The sequence below is a fragment of the Bubalus bubalis genome, chromosome 3, assembly GCF_019923935.1.
Source record: "Bubalus bubalis isolate 160015118507 breed Murrah chromosome 3, NDDB_SH_1, whole genome shotgun sequence".
Lineage (NCBI taxonomy): Eukaryota > Metazoa > Chordata > Mammalia > Artiodactyla > Bovidae > Bubalus > Bubalus bubalis.
This window is the reverse complement of record NC_059159.1, coordinates 37,007,236-37,032,421: the sequence shown is the minus strand read 5'-3', so window position 1 is coordinate 37,032,421 and position 25,186 is coordinate 37,007,236. Positions and strand designations below refer to the sequence as shown.

Here is a 25,186-nt window from a genome sequence, read left to right as displayed (position 1 = left end):
TGCCTCCACCGAGAACCCCACCCTAAGCTCAAGCAGAATGGCCAGGTGCTGATGTGAGGGAGGGCAAAAGTGGCTTTCTGGTGGTCAAATGCCTTTACAGGGCAGAAGGAAGCCAGGGATGCAGATGAGCTGAGTGAAGAGAAGTGGAGATGGTGGGTCAGAGGAAGGAGCAGTGGTACGAGCCTTTCTTTGTTTCCAGCCTCACCTGACTCCCCAGCTGCCCTGAGATTGAGGCACTTTGTGGACCGATATCGGGAGCAGCTGGTGGCTCGAGTGACATCCGTGGACCCTATCCTGGACAAGTTGCATGGACAGGTGCTGAGCGAAGAACAGTATGAGGGGGTGCGGGCAGAGACCACTGCACCAGGCCAGATGCGGAAGCTGTTTGGTTTCAGCCGATCCTGGAACTGGGCCTGCAAAGATCGCCTCTACCAAGCCCTGAAGGAGACCCATCCTCACCTAATCATGGAACTCTGGGAGAAGTGGGGCAGTGAAGAGACCAGGCCGGGCTCCTGACAAGCTGGGCTGTGAGTCCTGGCTCTGCCTGAGAGCACCTGGGTCTGTTGTTCATCAGGAAACAAGTTACCATCCGAGTTGCCTTCTAGGCCTAAAGAAAACTTTGATAATGATGCCTTTGCTGGGCATTACCTTGCCCTGCCCAGGAAAGCCACACAGGAACCCAGATGGCCTCCCTTGGCTTTCATGGACCAGCTGTCCAGGTGAAACGACAGCATCTCAGAGAATGTCCATCTGGAGCTGGCAGGACTTCTGCAGACCTTGTAGCAGCCTAGCCCAAGAGCCTGGTCCGCTGGCCACAGCCGCCAAACCCAGAGTCCTCCCTGTGCTCTCCAGATGCAGAGAGGAGCAGAGAGAACGTGGGCCTGGGGGCGTCTGGCTGGAGACAGACAATGGAAATGGACACCTTAGGGGTTTTGAATGGCTTGTGAACAGGAACAAAAACAGATTGGTTTTTCACTTGTCCAGCCAGGGCTGGGGCACCCACGCTCCCCTCAGGGCCCTCCTAGGGTTCATTCCCAGGAGAACTCGAGCCCACCCACCACCCTGTAGATGGGCCAAGAACAGAAAGGGACACAGAGACTCCTACATGCAGAAGGCGTGACCAAGGGAGTCTCTACTTTCCAGACTCTCCCAAACCCACAACCCCAGGCCTACCCATCAAAGGGACCATGAAGAGGGAGGTTTACCCCCAAGGCTCCAAGGCAACCCCTCCTCAAAGACAGTGGCTGGAGGGCTGCGGTCCCACTCCCGGGACATCCTGTTCCACACAGACCAGCAAACTCATGGGATAATGCAGAGATGTCTCCCCAAATCACAAAATATTTGAGCGCAGAAAGTGACTCGGCAACAACTCCCAAATAAAGTCAGGGGAAATGTCGTGGTGCAAATCAAAACTTCTGGTTGATGTCAGCTGTCAGTCATGGGTTGTTCGTTTCTATAGGGAGAACAGATAACAAAGGTCAAACAGGCAGGTGCACACACGTATCTACACACACCGTTCCCCCAAACCACGAGATGACAGAGTATCAAACACTCCAAAACACAAACCCTCTATTTTCACTCACACCCACCCGCCCTTTCTTTCCGCTCCCAACTGGCCCCAGGGCCTCGGAGAGCTGAAGTGTGCATGAGTTCCAGAATGATAGAGAGGAAGTGGAGAACACAGCTGGGAATAGGGTGGCCCCAGGATAGGCAAAGGTGCCCAGGCCGCCCAGTATTCCCACAAGCTCTTGGAGAAGCTCAGGCCTCTGGCAAGAGGCCTCATGGGGGCGCATCCAGCTGAGTTTTCTCCCTAGCTAGGAGGGTGGTGACCCCGAGACCTCTACAGACTAAGTGTGGGAAAAGCCCAGGTGCGGCGCCACCACGGGGTGTGCTCTGGCCCAAGACCCGGGCTCATGGGACCACAGAGAGAGGAGGTGGAGGTCAGGGGTGAGGGTGTGTGAGGAAGGGTCTGCCTGCTCTGCCCTCTCCCGCGGGGCTCCCCTACTCACTTCCCTCCCTTCCAGTCCATTGCATCTCTTGTTCCTAGAGGCCCAGTAATCTATTCCCAAATCGGGAGCCATCTTCATGGCAGCCAGCTGAAAAGTGGGGCGGGTCTTGGGGGAGGAGAATGGCCAGAAATAAAGGCAGGTCCGGAACTGGGAGAAAGATGCTTGACTACTTTGGATCCGCATCCTAATCGCCAACAGTTGGGCTACTGAGGGAAAGGCAGTGAGCTGGGAACCAAATCCTGGCTTCACCCACTAGATGTGGCCCTGGAAAAGTCTAAACCGCTGTGAACTTCAGTTGTTGGGTCTGTTAAAGGGGGATGATGATACTTACCTGAAACGGTTGAGGATGGCATGGACTGATGTGTAAGATGAGTCCACACCTATTGATTCAGTGGACAACTGTCAGTCAGTCAACAAACCTTACTTTCATTGTGCCTGAGGATGTTCTAGGTGAGCAGTTTATATTCCAGTGGTAAGGAAATATTAATAGAAATCATAAATCCATTTTGGACTTCCCTGGTGGTAGAGTGGATAAGAGTCCGCCTGCTAATACAGGGGATCCGGGTTCAGTCATTGTTTGCGGAAGATTCCACATGACTCCAAGCAACTAAGCCTGCGAGCCACAGCTACCGAAGCCCCTATGCTAGGACCTGTGCTCCGCAACAAGAGAAGCCACCTCAGTGAGAAGCCAGCGGAGTGTAGCTAGAGAGCAGCCCCTGCTTGCTGTAACTAGAGAAAGCCTGAGAATAGCAAGGAAGGCCCAGCACAGCCAAAAATGAGATAAATAAATTCATTTAGAAAATAATTTCACATACTCTTAAGTGCTTTTAAGAAAACAAAAATTGGAGAGGGTGATAGTTGGGGGTGAGGGAACAGCATACAACTTTATAATGCTCAGTGAGAAAGGACTTTTCTGAGGAAGCGACGTTCATGAAGGACTTTCCTGAGGAGGTGACATTCGAGTCAGACCTTTGCCCACAGACATCCTTGCTGTTGGTAGTACTGCTACCGCTTTGTGCCCTAGAAATGGAGAATTCTGTTAACAGCCTTAGGTATCTCCTTTCGCACCTTTTTCCTATCTCTGCTGTTTGTCGTTTAGTCGAGGAGTTGTGTCTGACCTTTTTGTGACCCCATGGGCTGTAGCCCACCCAGCTCCTCTATCCACGGGATTTCCCAGGCAAGAATACTGGAGTGGGTTGTCATTTCCTACTCCAGGGAATCTTCCCAACGCAGGGAATGAACCCACACATCCTGCATCTCCTGCATTGGCAGGCAGGTTCTTTACCATTGAGCCACCTGGGAAGCCGTATCTCTGTAATCATATATATGCTTATGTACACACTGACAAAATCTTTCCTGGACCGAACTTTACTTAGGCTCTTCTGAATCCTCTTCCCAACTGGGCCTTGACTCTTGGACTTCTGTGTCATTTTTTTCCATTGTTCAGTTTTAGTTAGAACCCTACTAATTTAGTTTATCCAGAATCGCCCACCCTTGATACCTGATTAAATTCCTCATCCTCCACATGATATCTGATCACTCTGGCCTGCCTTCAGCAACAAGCCTGTTGGCAAAGACTTACCCAACCCTCCCAGTAGGTTTCCACTGAAAACACACCACCAGCACCACTACCACTGCCCCATCTCTCAGCCAGCCCACTCTGTCCTTGGCTATGAACCCCCAACTTTTCCTTGTATTCAGAGTTGAGCCCAATCTCTCCCCTCTGCTGCCAAACGCTATCACAGGAGTTCCTATCACAATGTTGTTGTTTAGTCACTAAGTCGACTTCAACACTTATGCAACCTCATGGACTGTAGCCAGCCAGGCTCCTCTGTCCATGGGATTTTCCAGACAAGAATATTGGAGTGGATTGCCATTTCCTTCTCCAGGGGATGTCCCCGAGCCAGGGATCAAACCCACATCTCCTGCTTGGCAGGCAGATTCTTTACCACTGAGCCACCTGGGAAGTCCATCTATCACAGTAGTTCTCAGTAAATTCTGCCTTACTATTTGAACAATTGTCATGAATAATCTTTTTCTTTAAGAACGCATACACACACACACACACACACACACACAGGGCTTGTGACTGTCTTATGAAACCCTTCATCAAATCCTCCCAGGTCGGGACACATAGTATTTCGAGGCGATGCTGATGTGTCCTCATTTGCCTGGCAAAGCAATAAAGCTATCCTTTTCTACATCACCCAAAACTCAGTCTCTGAGATTTGATTTGGCACTGGTGTACAGAGAGGCCAAGCTTTCAGTAACAAGGGGAAGAGGCTTGCAGCGCGATGGATACTGGGTATTAGTCAGGAGTCCTGTCTCTGTCCCTGGTTTCCTAGCAACCACTGTTGAGCATGTGGTTGCTAGGCAATATGGGGCCATCCAGACACTTGGGTACTGTCCTTAGTCTGCGTGGGCACCAATCAGAACATTGCAAGATATTGTTAATCCGACAAGTGGCCATTGGGCCCATTTTTACATTTTCTCATCTATTAATTGCTTTTGTTGCACAAAAAAATAGTATAACAATGGTAAACAAAGTCTGGAAAAATTAGAAATTGCCCTATGATCTCACCATCCAAACAATTCAAAAATGACCATCTTTACTCTTCCTGTTCTAACCTTGCTCTGCAGGAATACATTTTCATCTTGTCATCCTAGCAGACGTGGTTTTAAATCTTGCTTTTCTGACTTTGATTTAGAGCATGACAAGCACCCCTCAAGCTACTTGAGAGTTTTGAGAATAATCTCTCTGATGCCTCTGTGTGATACCATGCAGTGGACTGCTGTTGTTCAGTTATTAATTCATGTCCAACTCTTTGCAACCCCATGGACTGCAGCACGCCAGGCTTCCCTGTCCTTCACTGTCTCCTGGAGTTTGCTCAAACTCATGTCCATTGTGTCAATGGTACCATCCAACCATCTCATCCTCTATCGTCTCCTTCTCTTGCTGCCCTCAATCTTTCCCAGCATCAGGGTCTTTTCTAATGAGTAGACTCTTCGCATCCGGTGGCCAAAGTAATGGAGCTTAATCCTCAGTCCTTCCAATGAATATTCACGGTTGATTTCCTTTAGGATTGACTGGTTTGATCTCCTTGCTGTCCAAGGGACTCTCAAGAGTCTTCTCCAGCATCACAATTCAAAAGCATCAATTTTTCCGCGCTCAGCCTTCTTTATGGTCCAACTCTCATATCCGTACATGGTTACAGGAAAAACCATAGCTTTGACTACACGGACCTTTGTCAGCAAAATGATGTCTCTGCTTTTTAATACACTGTCTAGGTTTGTCATAGCTTTTCTTCCAAGGAGCAAGTGTCTTTTAATTTTATGGCTGCAGTATACACACGATCATTTAATTAAGTATTCTTCTCTTGTTCCAACATTGAGTTTGCTCCAGTGTCTTTGCCATTATAAACAGTATGAATCTTTCTGCCGAAAGCTTTTCTTTACCCTTTAGACTGTTGACTTGAAATCAATATTAAGGGGTGAGATGATTGCATCAAAGCACATGAATATCCTCATGAATTTCTGTCTTGCTAAACCGCTACTAGAGTTCCCTTTTTTCTACATCCTGGTCAACATTTGTTATGTATGGGGGTTTTGATGATAGCCATTCTGACAGGTGTGAGGTGATATCTCATTTTTGTTTTCTGGACATTTCATTTAAATGTATCATACAATCTGCATCCATGTTCATCTGTTTGTTTTTTCATTTATTATGTTTTTGAGGTTCATCTACATTGTAGCATGTTTCAGTAGTTCACTCCTTTTTATTGCTGAATATTATCTGATTGCATAGATAGTCAACATTTTGTTTATCTATTCACCATTTGATTGACATTTGGATTGTTCCCAGTTTGGGGCTATTACCAATAACACTGCTATGGACATTCATGTAGTCTCTATACAGACATATGTTTTCATTTCTGTTGGATAGAAACTTTGGGGTGGAATTAATTCCCGGGTTGTATGGTAAGTGAATGGTTTAACTTTTCATGCAGTTTACCAGACTGTTTTCCAAAGTTGCTGCACCATTTTACATTCCCAACAACGGTTCCATATACTCCACCTCTAGCCAACTAGGTGCTCTTTCAGCTAGGCTTGCTAAACTGTGAGACTGTGATCCTGCTGCTGCCAACAACCATTCATTCACTGTGATTCATTCATTCAACAAATGGTATCTGAGTCCCTACCACTGTGCACTATGTGGTAGACTCTGACCCCCCCAGGAAGTCCCTGAAAGCTCTGTGAGGAGAGAGACAGCACCCTGATGACATTGTTTCAGCATGCTAGTTCTGGTTCCCCTGGGCCTTTCAGTTCCAAGAGGGAATGAGTTCCTGAATGGCAGAGTTGGGTCTGCAGCAACTGGCAGGGCCTGCCATGTACCCCTCCCAACCACTGGGACCCAAGTAACTCCTAGTGGCTGCTTTCCCCAATTCCACAAGGGAACACTAACCAGCTTTGGAAACGTGGGTGCAACAGACATGCCAGAAGATGGTACCCAGCCATCTGTGGTAGACCAATGGAACCTGTGGAAGAGTCTTGCAGATGCCAAGAGGACCCTGGGTAGGGGTGGCAGTGGGGGAGCCGACTGCTCAGTTAGGCGATCTTTGAAAGTATTTGTTCCTAATCTTCTAATCAGATGTGATACGCCCAAAAGGTTGGGATACTGCCTTCGTGGGTGAGGAGCAGGAAGAAAAGTACCACCACTGCTGGCTGTATCACCTCTGGGCTTCAGACTGTGGGAGACTTTGTGTTGTTACTCTTTTTCCAATAGGGTTTTCGAACTTTTGCGTTTTCTACAAAGATTATGTATTAGTTTCTTTATGTATTAAATGTTTTAATTTAAAAAGATAACATATCTTTTGAAAGGAGATATAAACCCCCAGGGAGCTCCGCGTGGAACTGGGATCCTGCCCGTCTGTATTTCAGCCTCTTCGGCCCCAAGTCCCCTTTTCGCCCTCCCGGGTCCCATTTAGCAGCTCGCACCCCCACCGGCTTCCTGCATCACCCCCCACCCCCCGCCCCCGGGTCAGTTTGCCATGGAAACAAGCCAGGTTACGCAGAGATTCCCGAGGCGCCAGCCCTGGAGCATCCTGGAGGTTGAACCCGGACAGCCAACCTCTGCAACAGGCTGGGAGCTGAAGCGCGAGCCAGTAACAAGAGGTTCCACGACTGAGACAGACGTGGCGCAGACCCTGCAGAGGCCCCCGGCTCCGCCCCCACCCGGGTGGTTGAAATACAGCCGCAGCCCCGCCGTCGCCGCCCACTGCGCCTAGACCTTGCCAGGACCGGACCACTGAGAACCCACATACCCGTCTTCCCGCATTCCTCGCCAATGGCTGACCAACTCTTTCAGCGCAAACCCTGGGACCCCGAGCAGCTTCGCCCGGACCCCGACTCTGACTCCGAAGGCCTGTTTGACAAGGCTCCTCCGGAAGAGCCCCCCGCTGTCCGTGGGCCCAAGTCTGCGTGGGCCGCGGGCAGGAAGGCGGGTCGGCGCACTGGCGGGAAGGCGCAGGGGGCCCGCCCCGGGCCGCCCCCTAAGGGCGCGACGCGCCCCCAGCCCCAGGAAGAGGCCCCTCCATTGGATGAAGGCTGCTATCTCGACCATTTTCCGCACCTCTCCATCTTTATCTACGCGGCCATCGCCTTCTCCATCACCTCCTGCATCTTTACCTATATCCATTTACAGCTTGCCTGATAGGCGCGGGCGGGACGGGATGCGCGCAGGGCTGAGGCGGGAGGGAAAGGAAAGGAAGTGCTCAGCATTTTGTGCCTGGAGACGCCCCGCACCCCCTTCGTCTAGCCTTTGACGCTTGTGTCTTTTCTTCTCTGCTTGTCACCACCTTTGTCTAACTGTCCATCAGTAGAAACATCCAAAGCAGCTGTCGCTAATGAAATAAGCACCTGGGGAGGAGGGGACGGGAACACAGTCAGAGTTTAGAGTCTTCGCGGTGTGATGGATCCCCATTCATAATGAGGATAATGTCTCTGGACTCTACCGCTGTGTGAGGTGGAGGCACGCAGAGGGAGCCTGTCGTTTTGTGTCTGGGGCGTGTACAGCGAGTCCAACCTTCTGTTTTTTAAGGGATGAGCCGACCCGGGCCCACGGCCTTCCAGAGAGGCCCCCGCGGGGAGGGTCGGCGCCCTGGCCTGGGCTGGGCCGGAGCCCTGTGATGCATCGCCCGACCCCCCCTCCCAGGAGCCAGCTGTGCCCCCCACCCCACCCCGAGCTGGCGCACACAGAGCCCGGTGCGTGGGACCTGGCGGACCTGAGCGCGCAGCGGACGTCACAAGGGCGCAGCACACAGTGAGTGGCGTTTGTCGGGGTAGCGCACCATCTCCCCAGAGACTTGAGCTCACCGGGACTGCGTTTTCCCTGCCTTAGGCTTTGATGACGATATCGATGTCGGGACCGAGCGGAAACAAGGCCGAAGGAGCTGTTCTGCCAGGAAGTCACGGTCTCGTCGTGTCCTGGACGCTTGGGACCAACGGCTGCAGACCTCCAGGGACGCGCGGGCCCATAGCTTGCGCGCTGCGCCGCGCGGAATGAGGCTTGGGGCCCTGGTTGGGGGTCCAAGCGAGAGTTGCCGTTGCGTCTTTAGGAACTGCGGGGGTGGGGGTTGCTTATCCTGGCCCAGAGCCCTTCCAGAGCCTCGCAAAAGGGAGTGAGATTTCTGATTGCTGAGAATTCGCGCTAGGAAATCACACAACCCCTAGGGGTTTGTCATCTCATACCCAAAAGGCCTAATACCAAAACCCACCTTGACAGGTTATTTACCCACATGCCGTCTCTGTTTTCTCATGAATGTTTAATGTCAAAACATAGCTCTCTACTACAGCGTATACTTTACTTGGAAATGTCTGCAATTGTGGTACCTCTGATGGAATAAATTCTTTTTCAGTCTCCTCTATTTCTGTCCTTTTTTCATTTCCAACTATGCAGTGAGCCCACCAAACTTCCTATTCCGCTTCAAATTTCACCCCATAATCTTCACGTCCCTACTGTCCCTTCAAAACCAATTTCATCCCATTACCCAGCATTCCAAGATACAGTGTCTCTCTCCACTGCTGCTGCTAAGTTGCTTCAGATGTGTCCGACTCTGTGCGACCCCATAGACGTCAGCCCACCAGGCTCCACCGTCCCTGAGATTCTCCAGGCAAGAACACTGGAGTGGGTTGCCATTTCCTTCTCTGCTAAATAGCTATAAAAAGAAAATTGTTCAGTCTTGTCCAACTCTTTGCAACTCCATGGACTGAATTCCCCAGGCCAGAATAATGGAGTGGGTAGCCTTTCCCTTCTCCAGGGGATCTTCCCAACCCAGGGATCGAACCCAGGTTTCCCACTGCAGGATTCTTTACCAGCTAAGCCACAAGGGAAGCCCCCCAACAGTCCCCCCCCGCCCCCCCCCCTCCCACTGAGCTCTAGAATTTGCCCCAATTCACCAGCTTGTATACCTTTATAAGCTGTGTTTGCTGACAGCAGGATCTTGTCATTTCCCAGTTCTATTTTCCCAGAATCCCGTATGACTACCTGCCTTGATATCTGGACCCTTTATTTCAGTACCATAAGTTTAACACCTACCATTTCCCAAATCAGCCTGCACTGTGCAGCCAGTTTACTACAATAATTTACCCCCAATAAAAGGGACTGTTCTCCAAAATTAAGTCTCCAAGGTACAATATGTACCATTCTTTTTTTCCAGTTTACAATCTTGGATACTGGATCTTTACTGTCCTTTGATCCTGACTAAGCACTGAATCCCAATACATGGCCTAGTGTTCTAAACATGTGGTCCCATTGTTTCCCATTCATACAACCCCATCCCTTATTTTTTTTGGCTACACCATGGGGCATGTGGGATCTTAGTTCCCTGACCAGGGACTGAAACTGCACCCCCTGCCGTGGATGCTTGAGTCTTACCCAGTGGACCAGGGAAGTCCCAGGAGATTTTAAATAAGCTCCAAATATAAAAAATAATAATAATGATGATGACTTTAAAGGATCATTCAGCTAAAAAGTCATACTGAGACACACACCATGACATTAAATACAGTAGAATATAATAAATCAAAGCTTTTAAAATATACATATTTAATGTACAGGATTGTATTCCAGGTAAACACAGGCTTCTTATACTGATGAATATTTAATTGCAAATATGAATACCCTAGTTATACACTTCTATATAAAGGAGAAACTCCAAATTCTGTGCTTTAGGAAGACATGGATAGCAAATAATACCTTAGGAGCAGCTATTGCCATTTCTCCCCTTTCCTTGGGTGATCTAACATTTTACATGGATTAGTTACAAAAGGAAATATTGTTTCATCGAATTTAAGCACAAAATACAGCTAAAATTTACCACTGAGAGTTTCTATGAGTGTGAATAAATAAGTTAATTAAATATTAAGGTTCAAGGCAGATTCCAAAACTAACTGGAGTATGACCAAAAAAATATGGTATATATACTTAATAGTTAATATAATCTTTGCAATTCAGTATGTTCCAGGCTTCCTTTTCTATGCCAGTAAGATGCTTCCTTTTTTGTCCAATGTCTTCCATTGCTGGGCTCCAAGACATTAAACTCTTTAACATCATCAAGGATTTATCTTAGAAACAAACAACTTCTTTTCTTCTTTCTAAAGGTCATGGTTGTTTTTTCTGCTACTTGCTTCTTTCAGCCAGTTACTAACTTCCTCCTGTGAGAAAAGTTACTGGGCAAGAACAAGCAGTCTGTGTTGGCTGTCCCACAATGTGGTGGCTGGTTAATAAAGACGACACCCACTTAACCTTTGTCATTTCGTTTCATCCAAAGAGTAAGTCAAAAAGGTCAAGGTTACAAAGGACTCACGACCAAGGTACAACTTTTACAAATATCTTTGAATGGCCAGGGAAAGCTTTACTTCTTCAGTCACGCCCCCAAATGAGTTCTTAATGAACCAAGAATCCCTTCCCACCCATTACAGACCTCTAAGCACAGATGCTTCAAAGATTAGTTCAACATAAAACACAGATGTTTCAGGAGAGCGGACTAAAACAGAGGAGGATGTGGAATATAAGAAAGCGTGAAAAAAGAAACCCTCACCAAAATATACAGTGCACTAGGATTAAGAATATCATCGATATAAATCCCGTACCAGTCCACCTACTGAGAAACTCCTTTTTCTATTGAGAAATCAAGATATTTTCAATCGTTTGCCTTCCTTTTCCACATTCTCTCTGATATTCTGGAGTTTTCTGGAGTTCTGGATCAGGAACACCAAGCCCTCCCTAAAATCACTAGCCCCATGGTCTCTGCCAACGTTTTCAAGTTCATCAAACAAAGACAATGTCTGTTTGAGTTTGGCCTGAACAATTTTTTGCTCTTCTAATTCTGCAAGAAGGGCCTGCTTAGTGCACAATTCAGTCTTATACTTCTCCTGTAACTGTTCAATTTCTTTTTGGAGACAGTGGAATTCTTCCTCACTGTAAGACTGTGTCTCCTGAGATTTATCTTCTGGAAGCAAGACGTTTGGGGGAATCCGCAAAATCAACTGTAAGAAGAGCTGTTCCATTTTGCCAAAAAGGTTATCAAAACGTCCTTTCATGAAGCAAAGAAACTTTTCTGTGCATTTGCGAATCTCGACTGGGCTAATCGCACAGTCTGGGATGCCATCCAGCTTCTTTAGAATAACCTGTTCAACAGCCTGCATCACCTCAAACAGGTAGTCTTGAAAGGCAATGTAGATCCTAAGCATGCAAGTCTGTGGTGTAAAGCCAAAGAACTGGGCCTCATAGGTCATTGGATCAACAGACATCTTGGTGGTTGTTTTTTTTTTGCTTTGTTGATTGTGAACAACCTGCAAATGTAATAAGAAAAATTTTCATTTGTTTAAAAAAAATAACAAATTACATTATAGACAGCAAAACAAACAAAACAAAGCAGCAAACAAAAACCATGAAGCTTATGTTCCTTGATACTTGATGCTACTTCCAGCCTCACTCATCAACAACAGGATACAAATCCTGCCTCTCCGAGACTCTCATCAGCCTATCACCTCCCTTCTTCCTCCTCTTTGTGCATTTCCCTCACCTCTCAATTACTGAGGCTTCTGGCCCGTGGCTCAGCCTTCTGGATTCTGTTATCACCCCATGTAAACGTTCAGATTTACATGGATGATCTAACCAATGCCCTAGAAACTCAGTTCTTCATGTCCACTTTTTCAGACCTTCATCTCCACTCTTTCAGCAACCTAGGTATTGACATTTGTAACTTCTCTCCCCAACTCTCCTACTTTTTGACCACAACCTCATATGCTAGTCTTCCAACACTCATTCCTATATTCATATTATATCCTAATCTTCAAGACTTTCACTCCTCTGAGCCTCTCTTTTTAGTCTCTCCCACTTCACTTCCCCACTCCACTTTAGGATCCATGATCCATCACGTCAACCATTCCTTTGCCAATGTTCTCAGCTCCCCATCCTTCCAATCCTGCCATCTGAAAAAATACCACTAGAAGGTGAGCAAACTTCCAGTAAGCTTTACAACCCTGGCATTTTCTTAAGGGTATGGGAGTCATTCCTTTCAAATGTAAACATCTAAGAAAATAGCATTCCTATCTCCAAGTCACTGTGGGTGTTTAACCTAGGGACCTTTTTTGGGCTGTAACCAGATACTTGTCATAGAAATAAAATAAGTTTCATTATTCCTGCAGACAAATTAGCTAAAACAAATGGCTACCTCAATTACCAGGCAAATTTAGGATGAACCTTATCAAAGAATCTGAAGCAAGTAGTGCTGTCAAATCTTTTTATAAGACTGTGATGTTAATCTTGAGAATTTATGTAATGGCTAAAAATAGAATGGCTGTAATAGCTTAGCAGTATAAATAGGGTAGAATTTCTGTCTCTGTAATCTCATTTACAGATTATCTCTAATGCATTATAATCTGGATATGCTTATTCAGTAATAGAACTGCTGTCTTTGTCTTGTGGAGAGGATTCTGTGGATTAACAGGATTTTAACTTCCTCAACACTTCCCTATGCCTTCAGGATCATTTTTAAACGTTTTCACATGGCTTACAAGGACCTTCATCATCTGACCTTTACTAACCACTGTCCTTTTTAAGTACCTTCAGTTCAATTCAGTCGCTCAGTCGTATCCGACTCTTTGCGACCCCATGAATCGCAGCACGCCAGGCCTCCCTGTCCATCACCAACTCCTGGAGTTCACCCAAACTCATGTGCATCTAGTCAGTGATTCCATCCAGCCATCTCATCCTCTGTCTTCCCCTTCTCCTCCTGCCCTCAATCCCTCCCAGCATCAGGGTTTTTTCCAATGAGTCAACTCTTCGCATGAGGTGGCCAAAGTATTGGAGTTTCAGCTTCAGCATCAGTCCTTCCAATGAACACCCAAGACTGGTCTCCTTCAGGATAGACTGGTTGGATCTCCTTGCAGTCCAAGGGACTCGAAAGAGTCTTCTCCAGCACCATAGTTCAAAAGCATCAATTCTTCGGCGCTCAGCTTTCTTCACAGTCCAACTCTCACATCCATACATCACCACTGGAAAAACCATAGCCTTGACTAGAGGGATCTTTGTTGGCAAAGTAATGTTTCTGCTTTTTAATATGCTATCTAGGTTGGTCATAACTTTCCTTCCAAAGAGTAAGCGTCTTTTAATTTCATGGCTGCAATCAACATCTGTAGTGATTTTGGAACCCCCAAAAATAAAGTCTGACACTGTTTCCACTGTTTCCCCATCTATTTCCCATGAAGTGATGGGACCAGATGCCTTACATAAGCATAACTGAAGTGATTAATACTTCTAATTTTTGCCAATCTGGTAAAATGGTTTTACAGCGTTGCTTTTTGAAAACCAAAAACATCTAACCCCCCACCCATACTCACACACAGGTTGAACACTGAGGACTGAAACTATCAGAGTCTCCTTGCCCCACCCCCCAACAACTTACTGTTTACATTAGCATGACTCTACTATTCTAGACCAGAATAATATTTTCATTGTCCAAATGGTTGGATTGTTCATTATGAACCCCCAGCCAAAGACTGATGAACTCTTTAATGGGATGCGTGGCGTGCGTGCTCTCCCCGTGTCTGACTCTTTAGATCCCACAGACTGCAGGCCGCCAGGCGCCTCTGTCCATGGAATTTTCCAGGCAAGAATACTGGAGTGTGTTGCCATTTCCTACTCTAGGGAATCTCGCCAACAATTTTTAACAGCAAGATTCTCTGAAACTCTTGCTTCAGCAGTTTCTACCAATACTGGACTGATTTTCATGAGCTCTACCCAATGCTAATTAAGCCTGCAAACTAAAAAATCCACCTTAAACCAACAGGGCCTCTCTTCGGGAACTGATCAAGAACTGCTTTCAGTTCAGTTCAAGTCGCTCAGTCGTGACCTACTCTTTGCGACCTGCTTTAGGTTACTATTATCACAAGCCTATCACAAGCCTATCTTCTCTGCAAGCCTTAGATTTCCTGAGGGCAGGATGAGTAAGGCTTCAACCGATATTTGCAGGTGATACGCGGGAAGTACACAGATCACCTCAGCAAGTTCAGGAGCCGAAGCTCCAGAAACCTCCTGGCAGGAACTACTTCCGGCTTGAGAACTGGCTCCCAACAGGCCCCGCGCCCCCGCTGCATGCCGGGACCTTCAGGGTGGAGGTTCGCGGCCCGCTGGCGACGCTGCTCCATCAGGCAGCTCTAGCGCCCGGGATGGCGCCCCACCGAGTGCCACCTGTTCCCGCTTTTCTTCAGAGAAAATGCAGCCCCCTGGCACTTACCCAAGCGACTATGAGAGTGATGAATTCGACCAAACACCAGCTTCCCGCCACCTCCTTTAAACCACCGCAGGCTGCCAGAGATAGGCGGCGCGGTTGACTCCCCCAGATTCTGACCGCTCTCTGCTTCAGCGAACGATAGCAAGGGCAGGATGCCGCCGCGCTCCTAATTGGCCGACTGTCTGGGGAGGGGGCCACCTAGATTGGTGAGGGAAAGGGGCCGGGCGGGAAAGCTAGCTGTGGCCAGCGGGGATTGGCAGAAGGAATCGGTATTCACTCCCTTCCCTGAGACGTTGGTGGGTGGAGAAGCTAGGTTGGGCCGCCGCGGAAACGCAACTCGTGATTGGCGGATGTGTTTTTCTTCGGGCTCTAGCGGTTGGTGGCTGGACGGTTGATCAGCGCTGATTGGATAGCAGCGTAACGGGGAGGGCCCCGCTCTGGTTCCGCCCTGATCCCGCCCCGCCGCTGGGATGGACTGGCGGAAGGGGAAGTCGGGGGTGGGGGGGCCGGCGGTGGTGGGGAAGATGGCGTACCAGAGCCTCCGGCTGGAGTACCTGCAGATCCCACCGGTCAGCCGCGCCTACACCACCGCCTGCGTCCTCACCACCGCCGCTGTGGTGAGCAGCTGCAGCGCCAGCTTCTCATGAGTTGTACTGGATATGCCCGGGTCCTCGGGAAACTGGGGTTTGGGCCTCGGGGAAGCTCAGAGGGGTTGGTCTCTAGGGTGGGTGGAGGCGTACAGGGCTCACTCTGGGTTCAGAATCGCCCCGTAAGTACTATCCAGTGATCCAGAAAAAGAGGTGCCGTTCCATAAGGGGTGGAGGATCAGGACTGCGGGTCAGTTTCTGAGACATAAAGGCAGGACCTGTACCAAGTCAGGGCTGCGGGAGCCGCCCACCCAGGAAAACGTGTTTGAGAACTCCGAGGGTGTTCTCAGATCCACAGAATGATCCTTGTGACTACTAGGAGGAAGGTCCGCTTAGTGGAGAAACGTAGACGTTGAAGATACAAAGATGGAAGTTGTTGAGCGGGAAAAGTCTTGAAATAAAGTCTGTTATAGAGGTTGGCTGGAAGTACCGGGCCCTCACAGTGGCAGGGTATTGAGTCTTGGTTCGAGTGAATTGTGTTGCTTCACACAGCTGTTTTAGGTGGTGCCCATGTATTGGGCGTAATCCTAGCAGCTGCTCTTACTTGCCCTGAATCTAAGACATTACCACCTGCCTGCCAGACCTTCATCAGCCTCAGCTATTGAAACAACAGACTTTTATTTTGTGTTAGGTATTGGGGAACGCAAAGAATTGTGCCAGTTCTAGAGAATTCTTTACCCAACCTTCCTCCAGCTTAAGAAGTAAACCTTAAATAATTCAGTCTAAGTGACTGAGAGTGGGAAATTGTCAGAACTACTAGTCTTTTGTAGTAAATGATGATATTTTGTTTCTTGATTGACTTGCTTGAAGAAGCTGTTTTTCTATTTCAGCAGTTGGAACTGATCACACCTTTTCAGTTGTACTTCAATCCTGAATTAATCTTTAAACACTTTCAAGTAAGTGGCCCATCACAACTGCCATTTAATGTTGCAGTTTTTAAACTTATTTTTCTTTTTAGTAGCTAATCCTGCCTTATACTATCTCAAACAACTCAGTGGGAATATTTGATTATAAGTGTTGGAGGGGGAGTACAAAGCAATGATTCTGAAGCCTGGAACTTTTAAAGAGATTCTCAAGATCCTCAGCATATACCAAATCAGAATTACCAATGCTATGTTATAAAGTTCCCTGTATGGTTTTGATTTGATGCGTCCAGTTCCTATATTTAGGAATCACCGGTTCAGATTTAGTATTATAGATTGAGAGGAGACTGGATCTGCTAGTTGTCCAGGGAGAGTCAGAGAGGATGTCCATATTTAGTCCATTCAGCACCATGTGGCATAGTCACCACGTTGGTGTTATCCCTGTGATCCAGTTCAGAGACTCAGTGAGTGCTCTAATCCATCTCCCAGGGATCACATCATCCTCACGAAGACTGACATCTAAGAAAACGCCAGTTTATTAGACTACAGTGAGACACGGTCCTTTCCAGTAATTAGAATGCTAAAGAGGGATGCGTTTTTTTGTTCTAGGATCATCATATTGGCCATAGTCGAAGTAAGAGAGACCCAAAAGCCAGTAATTCTGTTTCTACACCTGCTTTCCCTCTGTCTCAGAGGTGTTTCATTCACTTTGTACCCATTGAGCTCCAGCTTGTCTTTCAGTATGCAGTTTTTGTGTAGCCTTCTCAGATTCATCCTCCTCTGTGTCCCTAGAGTATCTGTAAATACTTTTTTAATATCTCTCATCTCATACTTGCACTTGTTTATATGCCTGTCTCCTCACAAGGTTGAGGACTCTACAATCCTGGATGCAGTTAGTATGCAGCAAACAATTCTGAGTTGTTTCAACTTTAATAGTTAGCAATTCTTAAGAATTTAATGATCATAAAGGAGTTCTGTGAACCCTTATCACTGCCTTCTTCCTTCTCCACTCACAAGCCCTTCACTGGGAGCTTTAGCTCCATCCAAACAAACAAGGCTCGATTTTGCCTGAGGTTAAACTCTTCACCAGAGAAAGCAATGGCACCCCACTCCAGTACTCTTGCCTGGAAAATCCCGTGGATGGAGGAGCCTGGTAGGCTGCAGTCCCAGGGGTCGCTAAGAGTCGGACACGACTGAGCGACTTCACTTTGACTTTTCACCTTCATGCGTTGGAGAAGGAAATGGCAACCCACTCCAGTGTTCTTGCCTGGAGAACCCCAGGGATGGGGGAGCCTGGTGGGCCGCCGTCTATGGGGTCGCACAGAGTCGGACACGACTGAAGCAACTTAGCAGCAGTAGCAGCAAACTCTTCACACCATGTGTGAAATTAGGAGTTGTAGGTTTGAGTTCAGAGACTCCCTATACAAGCTGTGTGATGTTAGGCAGGCCATTTAAAAATCATCCAAGTCTCTTAGTTACATCATGTGTGAAATGGGGATGGTATTGCTAGCCTCCTCGTCTCACAGGATAATTAAAATCACATGAGATAATATTTTAAAACACTTTAAATGTTAAATGTTCTATCATTGTGAGTAGTTCTTATTGCAGGCGTGGATGGTTTGGGTGGGGAAGAGTATATCAGGGTTTGAAAATAAGTGCATATTTACCAGTTAAACTAATTATTACAGTATTAGATCTTTACTTGTAGTGAGTTGGCTGTCTGTTCAGGCTAGTACTCGAGTATTTGCTTTAGAATTACTCTTTACTCTGGATGTTTCCGATGGCTAATATAGAAACAATTGCTGTTAGATCCTGTAATTTTCCTTTGGTATCTTCAGATTGTTCATTAGATTGTGATACTACATATATGAAAGCTCTGTTTCCTAGTCTACAAATCAACCTAGTCTTGCCATCACACTTTCCCCATCATTTGCCTGACCATATGGTATGGATTTTTGTGTTGTTGTTTTTTTTTAATACAGTCACAATTGCAAGTTTTCTGTCCTGTCAGGCTTAGAACTTTCCAGGAGTGAGTGATATCTTTCAGACTTTCACTGAGGCGGCACAAAAATTCAGTGTCAGATTGTGTGTCTCACTTTTGAGTTTAGAAAATAGAATCACCTATTTGTGGCCTTTCAACCATTGTTAGTCATAGGCTATCTCTTGTCTTAATATGAAAATGTTTCCTGGTATGTTTTACTTAATCTGTCTTTCTCTTGATTTTTTTTTTTCTTTTAACAGATATGGAGGCTTATCACCAATTTCTTATTTTTTGGGCCAGTTGGATTCAATTTTTTATTTAACATGATTTTTCTGTATCCTTTACTAAGTGGGGTTAGCATAGAAACTTTAGTTTTACTTTGGAAATACAGTATTAATTTTGAAACTATTAACTCTGTTTTTGTTACCATCTCAGCTGTAACTTCTTGCTACTGGCTCAGTGATACACAGAATAGTTGGTCAGTTAGTAATGTTTTGAGGGTGTTTGTAGGTCACTGTTTATTCAAATGGGAGGTATTTAATTATAAACTGTTTACATTTCTGCACATGCGCCACTTACAGATCTGATTAAGGGAGACCAGAGTGATTTAATTGAGGTGTTCTTACAAAATAACTCTAAGGGGTCCTGAGTGATGAAGCCCAACCTGGAAGCGGGTTCATGGGGGATGGAGAACTTGAGATCTACTTGGATCTCAGTTGCTGGTTCTGCTGGCTGGAAAGACAGTGTTTTGTCTGCCAGGCTCACCATGTTCCAGTTTGTTGAAAAAGAGGAAGGGTTTTGCTGTAGTCAGATGGTAATTGGGGCCACCGGGCAGGGCATTTCTCCTGCGCCCCAACTCCCTGGATGAAGCGGGGAATTTGCAGTTCAGCTCATTTGCAGTAGCCAAAGAGCCTTGTAGGGTAACAGGTTTCCTGCCCTGGGATGGATTCCTGTGTCTTCTCTATGATACATCATTCTGGTAAGTTTCTAATAATTATATTTTTTCATTGAAATGCCTCCTTGTTGACTGAAGTATAGAAATGCTTAACTACCTGGCCTTAAAAAAAGCAGATTATCACATGAAGCTTCTTGATGGGGATTTCCACCAAGTTAGGTTGTGAAAAAGCAAGGATGGTGCAGATTGTGGTGTGGCTGAACGTGGGAAGACAGTACAGATTTGAAGCATCTTTATGTGGCGTCTGGCTTCGTTCCCCAATCAGGAATGGTTTTTGTAAAACACAGAGCCATTGCCTAGAATGCCTGGAAAAAGAGAAGTAACAATAATACCACTCATGAACACTCTTACAGAAACAAAGTCTTGACTTCTCACAAATAACAGGAGTCCAAGTGTACTTAGATGATACATTCAATTTCACTTTTTTCATTTTTGTGTACTTAACATTTTCTTAACTTGGAACTTAAGATATCGTTACTGTCGAATGCTAGAAGAAGGCTCTTTCCGAGGTCGGACAGCAGACTTTGTATTTATGTTCCTTTTTGGTGGATTCTTAATGACCGTATCCTTCGACGAATAGAACAAATACAGGAAAATACTAAAGAACTCCCGCTCTCTTCCTAAAGCTTTTCATCTGTCTCCTGAAGTGCACTAGAGGCTAGAGACTCGGAATGAACATATAAAAGTATCAACTCTCTGCACCCGCACCACCCCTCTCCCCCTCCATTTCAGCTTCAGGCTCCTGTTTATTTTACAGCCCACTTTATGTAACAGCTTGTCTAAGCCTAGAGGTTGCACAGGGTGTCCACTGTGAGCAAGTCTGAGAAACGTTAACCCAGTCGGGTTACTATTAGAAATCTTAGATGTATTCTGGTGGGTGGTATACTTCACTTTTCTTTTTTTCCGGTTGTGCCACGCCCAGGGGCTTGTGGAATCCCAGGTCCCTGACCAGGGAATGAACCCAGGCCCTCGTCAGTGAAAGCATGGAGTCAAAGCCACTAGACTGCCAGGGACTCCCCAGGTATACTTCACTTTTAAACTAAGTTGGTAGGACATTTATATTTGGTCACCATCAAAACTGATAGTTGTTTTTGTTTTTTTTTTAATAATTGTCAATAATAATAATTGTCACCAAACTTAAGGGAGCCCTGTCTGACAAGATGGTTTTGCCCCAGCTGGCTTTATTCACTTCTAAGAGTCCTCATGGTGAATGAGCGTTCATGTAATGACTGACCAAAGAATTAACATATATTCCAAAGAAGCAAGAACTTCATGAAAGCAGAATATTAATTTGAAGTAGCAACAATCCAGGTGCCTAAGCAGGTTTTTGCCTGATCACTCTGGGTAATTATTTTCAGGCTATCCCCGCCGCCCCCCCTGCACCCCCCCTTCCCCCGCCTGGCCCCAAACATGTAACAACTGCTTGCCTTTCCTAATTCAAACTTGTGTTAGAATACAATCTGTAGTTCTCTTGCCCAGTCTTCCCTGTTAACACTTAATGTTGCTGTTTTCCTTAATGTCAACCACTAGCTTTTTGGTTTGTTTGTGAGCTTAGTTTTTTTGGGCCAGGCCTTTACAATAATGCTTGTCTACGTGTGGAGCCGAAGGAACCCGTATGTCCGCATGAACTTCTTCGGCCTTCTGAATTTCCAGGCCCCCTTTCTACCCTGGGTGCTCATGGGGTTTTCCTTGTTGTTGGGGAACTCAATCATTGTGGACCTCTTGGGTAAGATTCTTGGCAGTACTTTTTCTATTATTTTACTTACAAACTTATTTTGTCATACTTGTCATATTAATTCTGTCTGGCCTTCGTATATAGTTATTGTAGGATTGTTTGATAGTTATATGCTCAAGGACTATAATTCATTGTTCATTTTCAACTTTTTCATAAATCTATTACCAGCTGAGCTGCCAGGGAATCCCAGTATATTGACATTTCTTCCTAAGTAGAAAGATTTTCCATTGGTACAGACACCTGCAATCAAAATTCTAATCCTCTCCCTCATCCTTTATTTCTGGTTGACTCTAGGTATTGCAGTTGGACACATATATTTTTTCTTGGAAGATGTATTCCCCAATCAACCTGGCGGAATAAGAATTTTGAAAACACCATCTATTTTGTGAGTATTTAACACCAGGTTACGTATTTCTTGCAGATAAACCAGGGCAGGGTCCAGGATCTTGTTTTCTTGGGGCTCCCAAAGCTCCCAGCATACATAGTTCAGGCCAGTAAATATTTACAGATTGAGCAATCCGGCTGCCGTTGGGGAGCATTCAGATTGGGTGGGAAGCGCCAGAGTTGTGGCCAGAGGCTCAGGGTGTCCTGAGGGTAACGTGGTGATTGTTGTCCCACATGACCACCAGCACCTCCTGGCCCCGGGAGGAGCCTGCTGGTTCCATGTAGCCGCTGTCTTAGTTTAGAGATGTGAAGTAGCAAGATGGCAAAAAGCTGACTGAAGAAGGGTTTCTAAAGGTGGAATGTCTGGTCTTCCAAACAGGTGGTAGAGGGAAGCAGTGAAGTAGAGTAGAAACAGCTCTTGGCTAGAAACCAGACATAGGCTGTTTGTTCTGCCAGCCAGCTGTGTGATTTTAAGCAACCCCTTCTCCTTTTTCCATACCTCGGTGTCCTGAAGGTAGAGCTTTGATTCATAGCACCTCCATATATGCCAGAATTTTGTGTCCTTGGGGTGTGCTGCATTATGAAGAGTTCACTTAAGGCATAAAATGTGAGTTCTTATAAAATGTTGGTTGTAGAGTAACTGAAAGAAGAAAGTAAAATCCTCCATAACCCCACCACATAGATATAACAGTGGTGGGATTTGATGCACTTTTTGATATGTATTCATCAGTCTTTTACTGTCTGTAAACTTTTTTAAAAATGCTCTCTCATAGCTTTCTAATGTAATATAATCATTTTTCCATCATAAATTTCTGACAAAAATTATAACAGCTGCATGATACCCCCAGTATGAATGGAACACAATTTACGAATCGCTCATCAATGGACATTCACATCGTTCTTGTTCTTCCCTCCATGATTGGAGTGGTGAACATCCTTGAGCTACACATCCATGTAGCACATGTAGCGGCACATCCTTTGCACATTTCCATGATTGTTTTCAAAGGATAAATTCCTACAAGTAGGATAGCTGTTTGGTTTATCACCGGACTGCCATCTGGAATGGATATTCAGGTTTACATTTCCACCAGCATTGTGTGTCCATTTCCCCACATTTTCATAAAATGTGGGAGAAGTTGTATTTACCTTTTGCTAGTTTGATATCTGTAAAGTGGTGTCTCGTTGTTTTCTATTTTTTTCCCCTAAAATTTCAAAACAGTTTCAGACTTGCAGAAACTTGCAAGACAGTACAAAGGACTTTTTTCCCTTAAGTGTTTGAAAGTGAGTTGTTCACCTACTGCCCCATGATCCCCTTTAATGTGTATTTCCTTCTACATAGTCAAAATCTGGAAAGAAACGTTAATCCTCAGACCCAATTCCACTTAGGGAAATTGTCCAGATTTTTTTTTATAGCAGAAGAATGCAATTCAGATTCAGGTGTTGGCTTCGTTGGCATATCTGTTTGGTCTCCTTCAGTTTGGAGCAGCTTCTCAGTTTTGCTTTGACCCTCATGACATTCACATTTTTGAAAATTGTAAGCCCATTTTTATAGAACATCTCTCAATTTGGGTTTGTCTGATGTTCCCTCACATTGAGGTTCAGGTTTTTCGTCCTTTGCAGGAACATCAGAGAAGTGATACTGCATTCTAATTGCAGCCTGCTGGCACAGGGTTTCAGTTTGTTGAATTTGCCAGAGTGGTGCTAATTTTGATTACTTGATTAGGGTATCTGCAGAGCTTCTCCAGGGCAAAGTTACTTTTTTTTCTCCTTTGTCATTAAATATTTTGTGAAGAGGTACTTTGAGACTATGGAAAACATCCTTTTTCTTATAAAATTTGAGTTCATTTATATCTGCAAGAATCCATGGTTTCTTATTTTATTCATGGCTTATAATCCCTTAACATTGTTGTTTACTTTGATGCTTATATTGTCCCACTGGTTCTGAAGTACTTCTCAACATGTGCGATCTAACTTGTGTAAAATTTCATAGTAAACATTTTGGAAGAATATTGAAAACACCAACATAATTATCTCTGGGAATTGAGGATGTCTTGCTCATATATGTTTCCTGTTTTCTCTACGATTCCATATATTGCTTTTGTAGTAAAAATTAGTAAAGGAGGTAAAAGTTAATGTAAACGTGCAATAATTATGAATACCTTCAAAATAGGAGAACTGTTTCATTGGTAGGCAGACGAAATGCTTGTCCATTGGTGGACACGCTATGGGATCTTTTTGATCTCGGAGTAGAATTTAGGACCTAAGATGACCCTGGGACTAAATTATATTTGTTGCCTGTCTTTTAGGAAGGCTATTTTTGATACACCAGATGAAGATCCAAATTATAATCCGCTACCTGAAGAGCGGCCAGGAGGCTTTGCCTGGGGTGAGGGCCAGCGCCTGGGCGGCTAAAGCGGCAGTGCCAAGAACACGACCCAGCTGGGAAGGACTCGGTGACACACCCATTGGGATTCTTTTATCCTCTGTGTTGCACAAGTGTGGACACTTTTGACAGCTCAACAAGAATTTTAACTCCAGAAGCACTTTATGAAATGGCACACTGATTCACCCAGAAGACATTTCCAGCAGTTCGCCAGTGGTTCCTCACTACACTGGTACTGAATGTGTGATCTCTCGGAGACAAAAAACTGGAGCAACAAATACCCCGCCGCCTCTTAGGAACGAGTGCCTGATGCTTGAGTTCTGTGGTGACGGGCAGAGTGTTTTCCTCCTTTTCCTCTTCCTCTTTGATAGACGAGGCCGTGGTGTAAATGGAAGAGAGGACGAAATAAAACTGAATTCCATCTCTCTCACTGAATTAAAGCTTTTGTGTGTGATCTTTTAAACTATCACCATGTCTCCTAGCTCTCCTGCACAGGTCTACGCTCAGAGCAGTCTTCATGCCCGCTCTCCCTGTGTCTTCATGGCCTTCGACTGGATTTCATTTCAAGATTGGAAATACATGGCAGGGACGCCATGGCTGTGCACATCTCTTACTAACCCAGAATGCCAACTCCAGTGGGAAGATTTGTTTCTGTTGCCCAGATAGTTTGTTCTCTATTTAGGTTTTATGATACTTCAAGGTGTCAGACAATGTGGGGCAAGGGGTGGAGGCGGAAGGATAGGATGGATCTAGGTGTTCTAGATCTTGGAATTCTGCTGTGGGAGAGTCAGGTAGGCTTGCTGCGTCTCATTTATTTACTCTATTACTCCATTTGGAAATATCCAGGGAAAGGCAAGTCACAGCCACCATTTTGGAAAACAACATTTAAAGTTGGAAACGAGTTAGAATGTTGATTCTGGAGCCAGATAAGTGAATACAAGGATACATAGCTCTTGAGTCTTTGGCTTGTGAATATTTATCACTTGCTTCATGAAAAGCCAAGAAGCCTTCAGAGCCACGTACCTGGTTTACCTTCCTAACCAAGTAGAAACAGGACAGGTTCACAGAAGTCAGCAGTGGTTCAGTAAGTACTACCCCAGATGTTCACTTCCTGGGGGCTCAACCAGTTTGTTATCAGACTGTAAGTAATTCAGAGAACTCAAGAGGGATAGAATGAATACCCCAGAAAAGAGATTAATTCAAATTGTTTTAATAAACAGCATGTAGGTCTGGAAACATTTCCCCCATTGTTTCAGCTTGATTAAGTGGTTGTTTTCTAGAGTGTGAGAGTTCTCTTAGAAAGATGGACATGAGGTTTAGGTTAAACATAAAATATCTTAAATGGGAATTTTCAGATCATTTGTGAAGTGAAAAGTATTTTTCATACCTTTCAATGGAATACATATCAGTAGTGGAACCTAATATAAGTACA

General features: G+C 45.5%; 4 protein-coding genes across 13 annotated transcripts in view; 3 read left to right on the top strand and 1 right to left on the bottom strand.

Moving 5' to 3' along the window:
• Nucleotides 1-3,127, top strand: part of NLRP1 (NLR family pyrin domain containing 1) — a 36,697-nt gene extending 33,570 nt beyond the window's left edge. For 6 of the 7 annotated variants that reach the window (XM_025280775.3, XM_006060026.4, XM_025280774.3 and 3 more), the window contains one exon: nt 200-3,127. In XM_025280775.3, coding sequence (XP_025136560.3) covers nt 200-516 — 317 coding nt within the window. In that variant the 3' untranslated portion in view covers nt 517-3,127. The remainder of the gene's footprint in view (nt 1-199) is intronic. The other variant, XM_006060027.4, reaches the window with a different exon arrangement.
• A 3,971-nt stretch (nt 3,128-7,098) lies between these two features.
• On the top strand, nt 7,099-8,932 carry LOC112583751. Its single transcript, XM_025280782.3, has 2 exons — nt 7,099-8,328; nt 8,407-8,932. Exon 1 carries the CDS (start codon nt 7,354-7,356, stop codon nt 7,717-7,719), a length of 366 nt encoding a protein of 121 aa, XP_025136567.3. The 5' UTR covers nt 7,099-7,353; the 3' UTR covers nt 7,720-8,328; nt 8,407-8,932.
• A 1,164-nt stretch (nt 8,933-10,096) lies between these two features.
• On the bottom strand, nt 10,097-15,098 carry MIS12 (MIS12 kinetochore complex component). Its single transcript, XM_006060030.4, has 2 exons — nt 14,810-15,098; nt 10,097-11,861 (listed from the first exon to the last, which is right to left on the bottom strand). Exon 2 carries the CDS (start codon nt 11,817-11,819, stop codon nt 11,199-11,201), a length of 621 nt encoding a protein of 206 aa, XP_006060092.1. The 5' UTR covers nt 11,820-11,861; nt 14,810-15,098; the 3' UTR covers nt 10,097-11,198.
• A 167-nt stretch (nt 15,099-15,265) lies between these two features.
• DERL2 (derlin 2) lies at nt 15,266-24,189 on the top strand. Of its 4 annotated transcripts, none has more exons than XM_006060031.3 (7): nt 15,267-15,423; nt 16,284-16,349; nt 18,558-18,631; nt 19,721-19,814; nt 20,783-20,978; nt 21,282-21,372; nt 23,678-24,189. In XM_006060031.3, the coding sequence occupies exons 1-7, from the start codon at nt 15,277-15,279 to the stop codon at nt 23,781-23,783; spliced, it is 774 nt and encodes a 257-aa protein (XP_006060093.2). In that variant the 5' UTR covers nt 15,267-15,276; the 3' UTR covers nt 23,784-24,189. The 4 variants fall into 4 exon arrangements, with proteins under 4 accessions (XP_044795339.1, XP_006060093.2, XP_044795338.1 ...); XM_025280772.2 differs by having other exon boundaries at nt 15,291-15,423; nt 16,287-16,349; XM_044939403.1 differs by lacking the exon at nt 23,678-24,189 and having other exon boundaries at nt 21,282-21,376.
• The last annotated feature ends 997 nt before the right edge of the window (nt 24,190-25,186 follow it).